The sequence below is a fragment of the Heterodontus francisci genome, chromosome 29, assembly GCF_036365525.1.
Source record: "Heterodontus francisci isolate sHetFra1 chromosome 29, sHetFra1.hap1, whole genome shotgun sequence".
Classification (NCBI taxonomy): domain Eukaryota; kingdom Metazoa; phylum Chordata; class Chondrichthyes; order Heterodontiformes; family Heterodontidae; genus Heterodontus; species Heterodontus francisci.
In genome coordinates this window covers 7724524-7739304 of record NC_090399.1, presented here as the reverse complement: position 1 = coordinate 7739304, position 14781 = coordinate 7724524, and the positions used below count along the sequence as shown (strand labels likewise).

Below are 14781 nucleotides of genomic sequence, written 5' to 3'. Positions count from 1 at the left end.
TGTACCTACACTCCAAGGACTGCAGCAGTTCAAGAAGACAGCTCACCACCACCTTCTCAAGGGCAATTAGGGATGGGCCACAAATACTGGCCTAGCCAGTGACGCCCACATCACATGAACGAATAAAAAAAATCAAAGTGATTGATGACAACGCTACGTCATCAGGATGCGCCGCGGTGCGCACATGCGCACACGGTCTCAGGCCCTCTGCGCATGCGCTGCGGTCCGGCCTGCCAGGACCAGTTTGCGCATGCGCAGATGACGTCATCGCGTAACGTCATCTTCCTCGGGGAACACGCCAGGTTGGCCTCTGCGCATGCGCAAACTGGTCCTGGCAAGCCGGACCGCAGAGCATGTGCAGATGGCCGGAGACCATGTGCGCATGTGCGTCAATCTTCCGAAAGCTTTGGCGCGAGTTTTTGAAAATGGAAGGAGGAGAGGTTTCGTCGGGCATTTTATCTCAATTATTTAGTCATTTTGGACATTTGCTTCATTTTTATTAGACAGAGGAGATTGTTCCAAGGTAAGTTGCTCTGAAAATATTTACATTGTCTGGGGCACCGCATGTGCTCCAGTCCCTGTTGTTAAGTTGGTCTGAAAACATTTCAAGGGAGGGAAGGAGGGAAAGGAGGGGGGGAAGGAGGGAAAGGAGGGGGGAAAGGAGTGAAGAAGGGAAAGGAGGGGGGAAAGGAGGGAAGAAGGGAAGGGAGGAAGGGAGGGGAGGAAGGGAGGGGAGGAAGGGAGGGGAGGGAGGGTGGAAGGGAGGGTAGGAAGGGAGGGGAGGGAGGGAGGAAGGGAGGGGAGGAAGGGAGGGGAGGGAGGGGGGAAGTGAGGGAGGGAGGGAGGGAAGTGAGGGAGGGGAGGAAGGGAGGGAGGGGAGGTGGGGAGGAAGGGAGGGAGGGGAGGGGGGGAGGAAGGGAAGGATGGGAGGGAGGGGAGGAAGGGAGGGAGGGGAGGGAGGGGGGTGAAGGAGTAAGGGAGGGAGTGGGGGAAGGGAGGGGGGAAGGGGGGAGCAGCGGAGTGGAAGAGGGGTGCCTTTTTCTGTGCATGCGCCATAAACACAAGGACTGGCTGATGAGATGGAGCCAATTAATTTGCCCAACAATTGCCCGGAAGCACCTTTGGATGGAGGTGGCCATGCGCTGGACATCAGTCGCGTGCCACAATCCATGGATCCTGAGCCTTTCACCCCCGGCCTAATGATCTGATGGACCATACATACGCCTGCCTGTTCAAAGCTCCACTTCCCCCACCTGTGGTACCCTCTCCTTGCTGTTCACCTGTTCCTGCACCCATCCAAGCAGTGCACATGGACACACAGCCAGCTGTTCCAGCACCCATCCGAGCAGTGCACATGGACACACAGCCACCTGTTCCTGCACCCATCCAAGCAGTGCACATGGACACACAGCCACCTGTTCCTGCACCCATCCGAGCAGTGCACATGGACACACAGCCACCTGTTCCTGCACCCATCCGAGCAGTGCACGTGGACACACAGCCACATGTTTCCCCATCTGCCCTTGAAACAACCATGCAGAGCCTTGTGAGACTCCGCAGTTGCCAGCTGCTGCCTGTCAAGCAGAGAAGGCGTCCAAAGGGGTCAAGCACTTGGGGAACATTCAGCAAGAAGAGACTGAGCACTAAAAGAAACAAGCATGCCGTGTCCAGTGGTAGCACAAATGTGAATGCTCTTGCTGCGTACACAACTGGTGAGGTGGAAGTGCAGCCACACCATTCTCCATCCTCAGTGTTGCTTTATGGCAAAGGTAGATAAGAGTGAAAGAAATGGAAGGTGATGCTGATAGTGGTAGGTAGGATTAAATGGGAATGGATGGGAAGACGCACGAGTAGCATAACCACTAGCAGGGAACAGCTGGGCTAAATGGCCTGCTTTATGTTCATAGTCCAAAAGAAATGTGCTTCTTTTTCCAGCACCCTCACATCATTCATGTTTTCCCTGAGAGCAGCATTGAACCATCACGAGATAGGGGCAGTAACATCATCCTGACTCCTACAGCTGAGGTGGGTACTAAGTGATTCATTGGCCGATACTGCAGAGCATAAAGCATGCACAACAGTAATTTCATTGGAGGGAGGGAAGCTCTGACACTGATGCTCTTTCATTATTTCCTTTCATGTAAAATGTGCCCTTGAGAAAACAATCCTTGACACTTAAGGACGGCATTCCAGCAAAGGAGGCAGTGCAGGAGATGACGCAAGGATGTGATGATTCCTGCATCTGAGGTAGGTAATAAGTGCTTCATTGGCGACGTTATCAATTGGTGCCTTCACTGCAGAACTTAAAAAGGTGTGCGCAACGGTAATTTCAGTGGATGGAGGGAGGCAAGCTCTGACTTTGATTTGCTTTTCTTCTTTTCATGTAAAACATGCCGTCGAGAAAACAATCCTCGAGACTTACGGTCAGCATTCAAGCAACGAAGGCAACTGGATCATGCTGCGGAGCTCATCACGATGTGGAAAGGAACATTGCATTTATGGATGAATTGGGAATGCACATTGGGATGCGCTTGGGGAACATTCACCAAGAATAGACTGAGCTCAGACTCTTGTGACTTTGCCTTCTTCACATGGACAATACAGTAGTGGAATAGAGAGCCAAGCGTTCATTCACCACAAGGCTCTCCAGGAACAATCTCTTTAGCTGTGCATAGCAGAGACTCGGCCTGTCTGTCTCACGGGAATGCTGGACACAACACTCATGTATCCATGCACAGCAGTTCCTCGGATACTTAATGAACTTAATAAAACTTTTCAATAATTAAACCCAGAATTGTTGAGGTTTTGTTTTGCATGCTATTTCCCCGACTTTGCAACTGCACTTCAGATATTCAACTATGGTGGAGGGGTGGAGGTAGTGGGGTAGAGGGATGGGTGGGTGAAGAGGGGGATGGAGGGGTGGGTGAAGAGGGGGAGGGAGGGGTGGGTGAAGAGGGTGGGGGGGTGGGGAGAGGGAGCATGCAAAATGCAGGAACCAGACAGTTGCAATGCCTGAAGTACTGTGGAGAAGTAGAGAAAGCAACTGGGTAGGGGAGAAAGCAACTGGATTGGGCATCCGCAGCTGGAGGGAATGGCTGAATGGAGAGGGCCGGAAGCGAGAGGCCGTAGAGAGCCGCGGGGAGCGAGTGTGCGAAGACCTTGGTGTCACCGGGTCCAGGGACTGGCCGGTAAGTCTTTTGCTGTTGTGTTTATGGTGCATGCACAGAAAAAGGCACTCCTCTTCCGTTCAGCTGCTCACCACCCACCCCCTTCTCCCTCTCCCCCTCCCCCCCTCTCCCTCTCCCCCTCCCCCCCCTCTCCCCCTCTCCCCCTCCCCCTCCCCCCCTCTCCCCCTCCCCCCCTCTCCCTCTCCCCCTCCCCCCCCTCTCCCTCTCCCCCTCCCCCCCTCTCTCCCTCCCTCCCTCTCCCTCCCCCCCATCTCTGTGATTCTTTGAGCAGCGCCATCTTTAGTCCTGGCAGCTGCGACAGTCGCAAGCTGTGACGTTTTCGTGGCACATGCTGTATTTGCGCATGTGCCAAAACAGCGCCATCTACCGACGGCGTTGTCAACAATTGCGGTCGAAAAAACATCCAGTCAAGTTCCCTTGTTCGACAATGAAAAGTGAAAGTGAAAGTTTTCAGGGAGTTGTTGTTGTGAACAGGCCAGCTCCTCACAGATCAATGGAGAAAAGGCGGAAAATCTTCAATCAGATTGTCTGAAAGTAAGAGGTGAGTGTGAAATATTCTTTATTTTCAGGGTAGGTTTTATTCCCAGTGAGATTGGACTGTTTTTATTAATGGTGAAAGGTTCTGATCAAATACAAGGAGTTGAACTGGGAGCTGCTGGAGATTGTCCAGTGAAACAGTGAAAACTTTCTAAATGTCTCTAATCACAGGAACAGTGTCTGGAACTGGGTCCTATCAGGATAAGGGAACGGGAGGGAGAGAACATTTTAGACATGAAACTGTCAGAGTCAAACACAGAGACCAGGAAGAGAGACAGAAGTAAAAAAGAGGAACATAGTCTTGTAACGGCCATTAAATAAAACCTCACCCGCTGGGGTTTAGATTTAAAATTAAATCATTAACCTGAGAGATCATTGCGGCCTCTCCTTTCTTAAATCAACCCTTTAATGCAGGAACTTCATGTTAAATATTCTTTAATCGACACTACACTGAATACAATTTGTTACTTTTGTTTCAGTTTCTTTAAGGAGTGGTCATGAAGACTATAATTTAAATCTCTGAAGTGTAATCCGAGTAGATCTACTATGACATTGATACAAAAACTCAGCCGATATTAATAAAAACACAATTCTACAAAGAGTGGAAATCTGAAACAAAAGCAGAAAAAGTTGGGAAACGCGCAACAGATCAATCGACATCCAGAGTAGAAAGAGATTTACATTTTGAGGTGTGTAATCTTCATCAGAACTGAAAAGGGGATTTAGATCCTGAATAGTGCCTGAACACAATGACAAATATTGTAGGAACCTTTGGGGGAAAAAATCAACCTATTGGGAATCTTTGTGAGGCTAAAAGGGCAAATAAATAACAAATAAAGTTTGTGAATAAAAACCCAGTTTGGAGGCCCAACATGAAGTTTGCAGAACAGTGAGTTTGTTTGATGGCTCAGGGTTGATGAAGTGAAGAATTGATCATGAGGAGGTTTTGAAAAGTTTAGTTCTGCTTCCCATTACATATCATTCTCTCTTTTAGTTTTATTTTGTCTGTATTCAATGTTTAATTTGGATTTTTAGGGTTCCAATCAGCATGCAAGATCTTAAAATCCCACAAGCATGCAGGGTACTTTATCAACAGAAAAACTATTATCAGAGATCAGACAAAGTGGCTGAGATTTCCGAAGGAAAGCATAATGCTTTGTCTTTCTACGCGGCTGTCTGCAGCTCTCTGCCGTTAATGTTAACTTTATCATCAGACATTAACTATAGCTGACATTTTTCCTCTGGCTGTAGATGTTGGCAATGTGGGATGTGTGTGTCAATATTTACTGGGATGAGGATGTGAACCCTTTTCAGAAAACTATTGGTGGGTGATCTGTATCCTTGGTGTCAAACTGCTTTTGTTGTCCCCATCAGACTCTCAAACCACTGAAGCCATATCTGCTTTGCTTTTACCGTTCTACAGAAACATAGAAGATTTACAGCATAGAAAGAGGCCGAAAGAACAAGCCACCCAGCCTAATCCCACTTTCCAGCATTTGGTCTGTAGCCCTGTAGGTTACAGCACTTCAGGTGCACATCAAGGCACCTTTTAAATGAGTTGAGGGTTTCTGCCTCTATCACCCTTTCAGCCAGCGAGTCAAGACCCCTACCACCCTCAGTGAATTTTTTCTTCATCTCCCCTTTAATCCTTCCACCAATCACTTTAAATCTATGCTCCCTCCTCACTGACCTTTCTGCTAAGGTAAATAGGCCTTTCCCATCCACTCTCCAGGCCCCTCACAATTTTATGCAACTCAGTCAAATCTCCCCTCAACCTCCTCTATTCCAAGGAGAACAACCCCAGCCTATCCAATCTTTCCTGCATTTTTCCAGTCCTGGCAACATCCTTGTAAATCTCCTCTGTACTCTCTCTAGTGCGATTACATCCTTTCCGTAATGAGGTGACCAGAACTGCAGACAGTACTCAAGCTGTGGCCTAACCAGTGAGTTATACAGTTCCAGCATAACCTCCCTGCTCTTATATTCTATACCTCGGCTAATAAAGGAAAGGATTCCATATACCTTCTTAACCACCTTATCAACCTGTCCTGCTACCTTCAGGGATCTGTGGACATTCAGTCCAAGGTCCCTCACTTCCTCTTCACCTCTAAGTATCCTCTCATTTATTGTGCATTCCTTTGCCTTGTTTGACCTCCCCAAATGCATCACCTCGCATTTCTTCAGGTTGAATTCCATTTGCCACATTTCCGCCCACCTGACCATTTCATTGATACCTACCTGCAGTCTGCAGTTATCCTCCTCACTATCAACAACACGGCCAATTTTTGTGTTGTTTGCAAACGTCTTGATCATGCCCCTTACATTTACATCCAAATTGTTAATATACCCCAAAAAGCAGAGGACCCAAAACGGAGCCCTGCGGAATCCCACTGGAAACAGCCTTCCAGTCAGAAAACACCCATCAATTACCATTTGTTTTCGGCCACTGAGTCAATTTTGTATCCAGCTTGCTACATTTCCCTGGATCCCATGGGCTTTTAAAAAAAAAATTCTGCCATGTGGAACCTGAGATAGACTGGAGAGTTGGGCAGAGAAATGGCAGATGGAGTTCAATCAGGGCAAATGCGAGGTGATGCATTTTGGAAGATCCAATTCAAGAGTGAACTATACAGTAAATGGAAAAGTCCTGGGGAAAATTGATGTACAGAGAGATTTGGGTGTTCAAGTCCATTGTTCCCTGAAGGTGGCAACGCAGGTCAATAGAATGGTCAAGAAGGCATACGGCATGCTTTCCATCATCGGACGGGGTATTGAGTACAAGAGTTGGCAGGTCATGTTACAGTTGTGTAGGACTTTGGTTCGGCCACATTTGGAAGACTGCGTGCAGTTCTGGTCGCCACATTACCAAAAGGATGTGGATGCTTTGGAGAGGGTGCAGAGGAGGTTCACCAGGATGTTGCCTGGTATGGAGGGCGCTAGCTATGAAGAGAGGTTGAGTGGATTAGGATTATTTTCATTAGAAAGACGGAGGTTGAGGGGGGACCTGATTGAGGTGTACAAAATCATGAGAGGTATAGACAGGGTGGATAGCAAGAAGCTTTTTCCCAGAGTGGGGGATTCAATTACAAGGGGACACGAGTTCAAAGTGAAAGGGGAAAAGTTTAGGGGGGATATGCGTGGAAAGTTCTTTACGCAGAGGGTGGTGGGTGCATGGAACGCATTACCAGCGGAGGTGGTAGACGCGGACACGATAGCGTCTTTTAAGATGTATCTAGACAGATACATGAATGGGCAGGAAGTAAAGAGATACAGACCCTTAGAAAATAGGTGACAGGTTTAGATAGAGGATTTGGATCGGCGTAGGCTTGGAGGGCCGAAGGGCCTGTTACTGTGCTGTAATTTTCTTTGTTCTTTGTTCTTGTCAAAAGCCTTGCTAAAGTCCATGTAGACCACATCAACTGCAGTACCCTCATCAATCCTCCTTGATACTTCCTCAAAAAATTCAAACATATTATTCAGACACGAGCTTCCCTTAACAAATCCATGCTGACTATCCTTGATTAATTAGTGCCTTTCTAAGAGCTATCCAGCCTAATCCCACTTTCCAGCTCTTGGAACATAGGCCTGTAGGTTATGGCACATCAAGTGCATATCCAAGTATTTTTTTAAATGCCATAAGGGTTTCTGCCTCTACTACCCTTCCTCTTCCCCCCCTACCCCCTGTATAGCTGAGCCACTCCACTCATTGTGCTGTTATCTTGGCTCTCGTTGCAGTCCCGAGAGGAAACATTGTCCTCTCCAATATGCAGAACTGAATATTAGTTCGAAAGCGAGATGCATTTGGGGGCTCTTGCCCTTCCTACCTGGTCCTCCACGTCTGTCTGGTGGTCACTCACAGTGGCAGTAGACCATATGGTCCATTGAGCCTGCTCCACCATTCAATATGATCATGGCTGCTCTTGGGCTTCAATTCCACTTTCTCGCCCACTCCCCATATCCCTTAATTCCTTAAGAGACCAATATACATCTATCCCAGCCTTAAATGTATTCAATGATGGAGCATCCACAATCCTCTGGGGTGGAGAATTCCAAAGATTCACAACCCTTTGAGTGAAGTAATTTCTCCTCATCTCAGTCCGAAATGATCAGTGCCTTATCCTGAGATTGTGCCTTGTGCTCTGGATTTCCCTGACCAGCAGAAACAATCTCTCATCTTCTAACCTATCAAAACCCTTCAGAAACTTGTAAGTTTCAATGAGTTCACTTCTCATTCTTCTAAACTGCAGAGAATACAGGCCCAATTTACTCAGTCTCTCATCATAGGACAACCCTCTCATCCCAGGGACCAATTTAGTGAACCTTCGCTGCACCGTGTCCAATACAAGTATATCTTTCATTAAATATGGGGACCAAAACTGCACACAGTATTCTAGGTGTGGTCTCACCAGAGCCCTGTACTTCTTTATTCCTGTAATCCAATCCACTTACAATAAAGGCCAACATGCATTTTCCTTCCAAATTGCTTGCTGTACTTGAATGCTAACTTGCTGCATTCCAAGTCTCTCTGAACATCAACAGTGATAGGTTTCACACCTTTCAAAAAATATTCTGCTTTTCTATTCTTATGACCAAAGTGAACAACTTCACACTTCCCCACATTATACTCCATCTGCCATCTTGTTGCCCATCACTTAACCTATATCTCTTGACAGCCTCTCTGTGTCCTTCCCACAGCTTACCTTTCCACCTAGTTTTGTATCTTCAGCAAACTTAGATACATTACTCTCTGTCTCTTCATCTAAGTCATTAATATAGATTATAAATAGCTGAAGCCCCAGCACTGATACTTGCAGCACTCCACTAGTCACAGATGCCAACTTGAAAATGCCTTGTTTATTCCCACTCCCTACTTCCTGTCTGTTAACCAATCCTCTATCCATGCTCAATATATTACCCCCAACACCATGAGCCATTATCTTTCCTATTAACCTTTTGTGTGGCACCTTATTGAATGCCTTTTGGAAATCAAGGTATACTACATCTACTGGTTCCCCTTTATCTACTCTCCTCGCTACATCCTCAAAAAACTCTATTAAATTTGTTAAACAGGATTCCCCTTTAGTAAAACCATGTTGACTTGTTCTAATCATACTGTGCTTTTCTAAGTGTATTGTTAAGATTTCCTTCATAGTAGATTCCAGCATTTTCCCATTGACTGATGTCAGGCTAACTGGCCTGTAGTTTCCTGTTTTCTCTCTCCCCCTTTTTTGAAAAGTGGTGTTACATTTGCCAATTTCTAATCTGATGGGAGCATTCCCAAATCGAAGGAATTTTGGAAAATCATAGCTGGCGCATCCACTATCTCAGCAGCTATCTTTTTTAGAACCCTAGGATATCGGCCCTCAGGTCCCAGGGATTTGGCAGATTTTAGTCCCTTAAATTTCATCAACACTTTTTCTCTGCTGATATTAGTTTCCTCACTCTTTTTAGCCCCTAGGTTATCCTCTATTTCTGGTATGCAACTTGTGTCTTCTGCTGTGAAGACAGTCACAAAGTATTCCCATTCCCATTCCCACTCTGCCTGCATGCTCTTTAACTGTTGGGTGACCACCTCCAGAAAAACACTATCCATGTCGCCCTCAGCCTTGTGGAAGCACGGCAATGAAGTGAGCTGCAGCTCAAGCTCAAGCTCCGAAACCCAGAGCTCGTGCTTCTTCATTTGACAGCATTTAGGAACATAGGAGCAGGAGTAGGCCATTCAGCCCATCGAACTTGCTCCATCATTCAATACAGTCATGGCTGATCATCCACTTCAATGCCTTTTTCCCACACTATCTTCCTATCCCCTTATGTCATTTGTATTTAGAAATCTGTCAATCACTGCTTTAAACATACTCAATGACTGAGCTTCCACAGCCCTCTGGGGCAGAGAATTCCAAAGATTCACAATCCTCTGAGTAAAGAAATTTCTCCTCATTTCTGTTCTAAGTGGCTTCCCCCTTATTTTGAACTTGTATCCCCTGGTTCGAGACTCCGCAACAAGGAGAAACATCTTAGCTGCATCGACCCTGTCCATCCCTTTTAAGTATTTTTTAGCTTTCAGTGAGATCACCTCTCATTCTTTGAAACTCCTGAGAATACAGGCCCAGTTTCCCCAATCTCTCTTCATCGGACAGTCGCACCATCCCGGGAACAAGTCTGGTGAACCTTCATTGCACTCCTTCAATGGCAATAATATCCTTCCTAAAGCAAAGGGACCAAAACTACACACAGTTCTCCAGGTACAGTCTAACCAAGGTTCTATATAATTGAGGCAAGACTTTACTGCTGTACTCACATCCTCTTGCGATGAATGCTAACATACCATCAGCCTTCTTAATTGCTTGCTGCACCTGCATGTTAGCTTTCAGTGACCTATTGACCAGGACACCCAGGTCCCTTTGTATTTTTATATACACTTATTAATCTCTTACCATTGAAGAAAAACTCTGCACAACTGTTTCTCCTACCAAAGTGGATAACCTCACATTTTTCCACATTATATTCCATCTGCCACATTCTTGCTCACTCATTAAATCTTTCCAAGTTCCCTTGAAGCCGCTTTGCATCTTCCTCACAATACACATTCTGCCCTCGTTTTATGTCATCCGCGAACTTGGAAAGACTACATTTGGTCCCCACGTCCATTGATATATATTGTGAACAGCTGGGGCCCAAGTACTGATCCCTGCTGTACCCCACTAGTCACAGCCTGCCAACGCGAGAATGACCCCTTTATTCCTACTCTCTGTTTTATACCTGTTCATCCATGCCGCTATATTACCTCCTATCCGATGTGCTTTAATTTTGATAATCAACCTCCTGTGGGGGACTTTATCAAAGTCCGATTGAAAATTCAAGTATACCACGTCCACCGACTCCCCTTTATCAATTCTGTAAGTAACACCTTCAAAAAACTCCAACAGGTTCATCAAACATGATTTCCCATTCATAAATCCATGTTGACTCTGCCCAATCAGATCATTATTATCCAAGTGTCCATTTATCACATCCTTTAGAATAGTTTCTAGCATTTTCCCAATGACTGATGGAAGGCTAACAGGTCTGTTAGCTCTCTGTTTCTCTCTCCCTCCCTTCTTAAATAGTGGGGTGACATTTGCAACCTTCCAATCTGCAGGATTCTCCAGAATCTATAGACCAGAAACTGAACTGGAGTAGCCAATGCATCTCCACAGCAACCTCTTTCAACACTCTGGGATGTAGAATATCATCCAAATATATATGCATATATATATCCCTAGAATATCACCAAATATCGGCAGCTCCTCCCGAAACCCCATTAAATGTTGGCTCCTCCTCCTCGATAACTCGGCACAGTGGCGCAGTGGTTAGCACCGCAGCCTCACAGCTCCAGCGACCCGGGTTCAATTCTGGGTACTGCCTGTGTGGAGTTTGCAAGTTCTCCCTGTGTCTGCGTGGGTTTCCTCCGGGTGCTCCGGTTTCCTCCCACATGCCAAAGACTTGCAGGTTGATCGGTAAATTGGCCATTAGAAATTGCCCCTAGTATTGTCGGTGGTCGGGAAAATATAGCGACAGGTGGGGATGTGGTAGGAATATGGGATTAGTGTCGGATTAGTATAAGTGGGTGGTTGATGGTCGGCACAGACTTGGTGGGCCGAATGGCCTGTTTCATTGCTGTATCTCTAAAAAAAAAAAACTGAAATCCCTCTGGACAGAGTTGAATGTATTTTAGCAGCAGAGGTGATTTTGCGGAACATTTTATTTTTCATAATTTGTGGCTCACTGGATTGGGTATCATTTTCCCATTCCTGTACACACCAATGACTTTAAAGGGCTAGAGTATAATTTTTGAACAACACATAAATTTAACTTGGTTTGCAAAGTTGATAATGGCCTGCTCCAGTAAGTAGAATGATTCATGGTCTGGTGACTAACTTGTGAAAGCAAAATATAACAATTCACTATGAGATACAAGCTCCTGGTCAGTAAACAGAGAATTACATTTTTCACAATGAAGTGCCTCATCCCTGGAACCATTCTGGTAAATCTTTACTGCACCCTCTCCAATACATTCACTTCCTTCCTGAAGTGTGGTGGCCTGAACTGGACACAATACTCCAGCTGAGTTTTCCCTTTTATCTCCAAAGTCCTTGAACATGTTGTCACCTCCCAAATCCATTCCCATCTTTTCCAGAACTCCACGTTTGAATCCCTCCAATCAGGTTTCTGCCCCTGCCACAGTACTGAAACAACTCTTATCAAGGTCACAAATGACATCCTATGTGACTGTGACAAAGGTAAACTTTCCCTCTTCATCCTTCTCGACCTGTCTGTAGCCTTTGACATGGTTGACCACACCATCCTCCTCCAAACCTTCTCCACTGTCATCCAGCTGGTTGGGACTTTTCCCACATGGTTCCCTTCTTATCTATCAAATCATAGCCAGGGAATCACTTACAATGGCTTCTCTTCCTGCTCTCCCATCATTATCTCTGGTGTCTCCCAAGGATCTATCATGGCTGCCTCCTATTCCTAATCTACATGCTGTCCTTGATCAACATCATCTGATTTTCACATGGATGCTGATGACACTCAGCTCTACCTCACACCACTAGCAGTGGAAGGGAGTTTCTCAAAATGGAGACGTGTGACCAGTGGTGTTCCACAGGGATCTGTGCTGGGACCACTGTTGTTTGTGATATACATAAATGATTTGGAGGAAAGTATAGGTGGTCTGATTAGCAAGTTTGCAGACGACACTAAGATTGGTGGAGTAGCAGATAGTGAAGGGGACTGTCAGAGAATACAGCAGAATATAGATAGACTGGAGAGTTGGGCAGAGAAATGGCAGATGGAGTTCAATCAGGGCAAATGCGAGGTGATGCATTTTGGAAGATCCAATTCAAGAGTGAAGTATACAGTAAATGGAAAAGTCCTGGGGCAAATTGATGTACAGAGAGATTTGGGTATTCAGGTCCATTGTTCCCTGAAGGTGGCAATGCAGGTCAATAGAGTGGTCAAGAAGGCATACGGCATGCTTTCCTTCATCGGACGGGGTATTGAGTACAAGAGTTGGCAGGTCATGTTACAGTTGTATAAGACTTTGGTTCGGCCACATTTGGAATACTGCGTGCAGTTCTGGTCGCCACATTACCAAAAGGATGTAGATGCTTTGGAGAGGGTGCAGAGGAGGTTCACCAGGATGTTGCCTGGTATGGAGGGCGCTAGCTATGAAGAGAGGTTTAGTAGATTAGGATTATTTTCATTAGAAAGACGGAGGTTGAGGGGGGACCTGATTGAGGTGTACAAAATCATGAGAGGTATAGACAGGGTGGATAGCAAGAAGCTTTTTCCCAGAGTGGGGGATTCAATTACTAGGGGTCACGAGTTCAAAGTGAGAGGGGAAAAGTTTAGGGGGGATATGCGTGCAAATTTCTTTACACAGAGGGTGGTGGGTGCCTGGAACGCGTTGCCAGAGGAGGTGGTAGACGCGGGCACGATAGCGTCTTTTAAGATGTATCTAGACAGATACATGAATGGGCAGGAAGTAAAGAGATACAGACCCTTAGAAAATAGGCGTCATGTTTAGATAGAGGATCTGGATCGGCGTAGGCTTGGAGGGCCGAAGGGCCTGTTCCTGTGCTGTAATTTTCTTTGTTCTTTGTTCTCTCAGTTCCTCTACTGTTGCTAAATTATCAGACTGCTTATCCAACATGCAGTACTGGATGAGCTGAAATTGCCTCCAATTAAATATTGAGAAGACTGAAGCCATTAATTTCAATCCCTGCTCCAAACTCTGTTCCCCAACTACTGACTCCATTCCTCTCCCTGGCAACAGTCTGAGATTAAGCCAGTCTGTTCGCAACTTCATGTTGCATTTGACTAATGTCCTTTAGGGAAGGAAATCTTCTGTCCTTACCTGGTCCGGCCTACATGTGACTCCAGACCCACAGCAATGTGGTTGACTCTTACATGCCCTCTGAAATGGCCTAGCAAGCCGCTCAGTTGTATCTAATCGCTACAAAGTCAATATAAAGGAATGAAACCAGACGGACCACCCGGCATCGACCTAGGCACCGGAAATGACAATGGCAAATCCAGCCCTGTCGACCCTGCAAAGTCCTCCTTACTAACATCTGGGGGCTTGTGCCAAAGTTGGGAGAGCTGTCCCAAAGACTAGTCAAGCAACAGCCTGACATAGTGGCCAGCACAGTGGCGCAGTGGTTAGCACCGCAGCCTCACACCTCCAGCGACCCGGGTTCAATTCCAGGTACTGCCTGTGCGGAGTTTGCATGTTCTCCTTGTGACCGCATGGGTTTTCGCTGGGTGCTCCGGTTTCCTCCCACAGCCAAAGACTTGCAGGTTCACAGGTAAATTGGCCATTATAAATTGCCCTTAGTGTAGGTAAGTGGTAGGGAAATATAGGGAAGGTGGGGATGTGGTAAAAATATGGGATTAGTGTAGGATTAGTATAAATGGGTGGTTGATGGTCGGCACAGACTCGGCGGGCCGAAGGGCCTGTTTCAGTGCTGTATCTCTAAATAAATAGTCATACTCACGGAATCATACCTTACAGACAATGTCCCAGACTCTGCCATCACCATCCCCGGGTATGTCCTATCCCACCAGCAGGACAGACCCAATAGAGGTGGCGGCACAGTGGTATACAGTAGGGGGGGAGTTGCCCTGGGAGTCCTCAACATCGACTCTGGACCCCATGAAGTCTCATGGCATCAGGTCACGCATGGACAGTAGTAGACTCGCCAACTTTAAGGGCATTTAAGTGGTCATTGGATGGACATATGGATGAAAATGGAATAGTGTAGGTCAGACGGTTTCACAGGTCGGCGCAACATTGAGGGCTGAAGGGCCTGTACTGCGCTGTAATGTTCTATTCTATTCTATTCTATGGACAAAGAAACCTCCTGCTGATTACCACCTACTGCCTCCCTCAGGTGATCAGTCAGTACCCCTCCATGTTAAACAACACTTGGAGGAAGCACTGAGGGTGGCAAGGGCACAGAATGTACTCTGGGTAGGGGATTTCAATGTCCATCACCAAGAGTGGCTTGGT

General features: G+C 46.4%; 1 protein-coding gene and 1 pseudogene across 1 annotated transcript in view; one reads left to right on the top strand and one right to left on the bottom strand.

The window, feature by feature from the left end:
- The window catches only part of LOC137345677 (butyrophilin subfamily 3 member A2-like), a 43464-nt gene extending 34020 nt beyond the window's left edge, over nt 1-9444 (bottom strand). The window contains exons 1-3 of the mRNA XM_068008941.1: nt 9263-9444; nt 5781-6126; nt 5139-5142 (exon numbers count right to left, since the gene is read on the bottom strand). Coding sequence (XP_067865042.1) covers nt 5139-5142; nt 5781-6126; nt 9263-9444 — 532 coding nt within the window. The remainder of the gene's footprint in view (nt 1-5138; nt 5143-5780; nt 6127-9262) is intronic.
- The window catches only part of LOC137346096 (butyrophilin subfamily 3 member A1-like), a 146803-nt pseudogene continuing 135637 nt past the window's right edge, over nt 3616-14781 (top strand).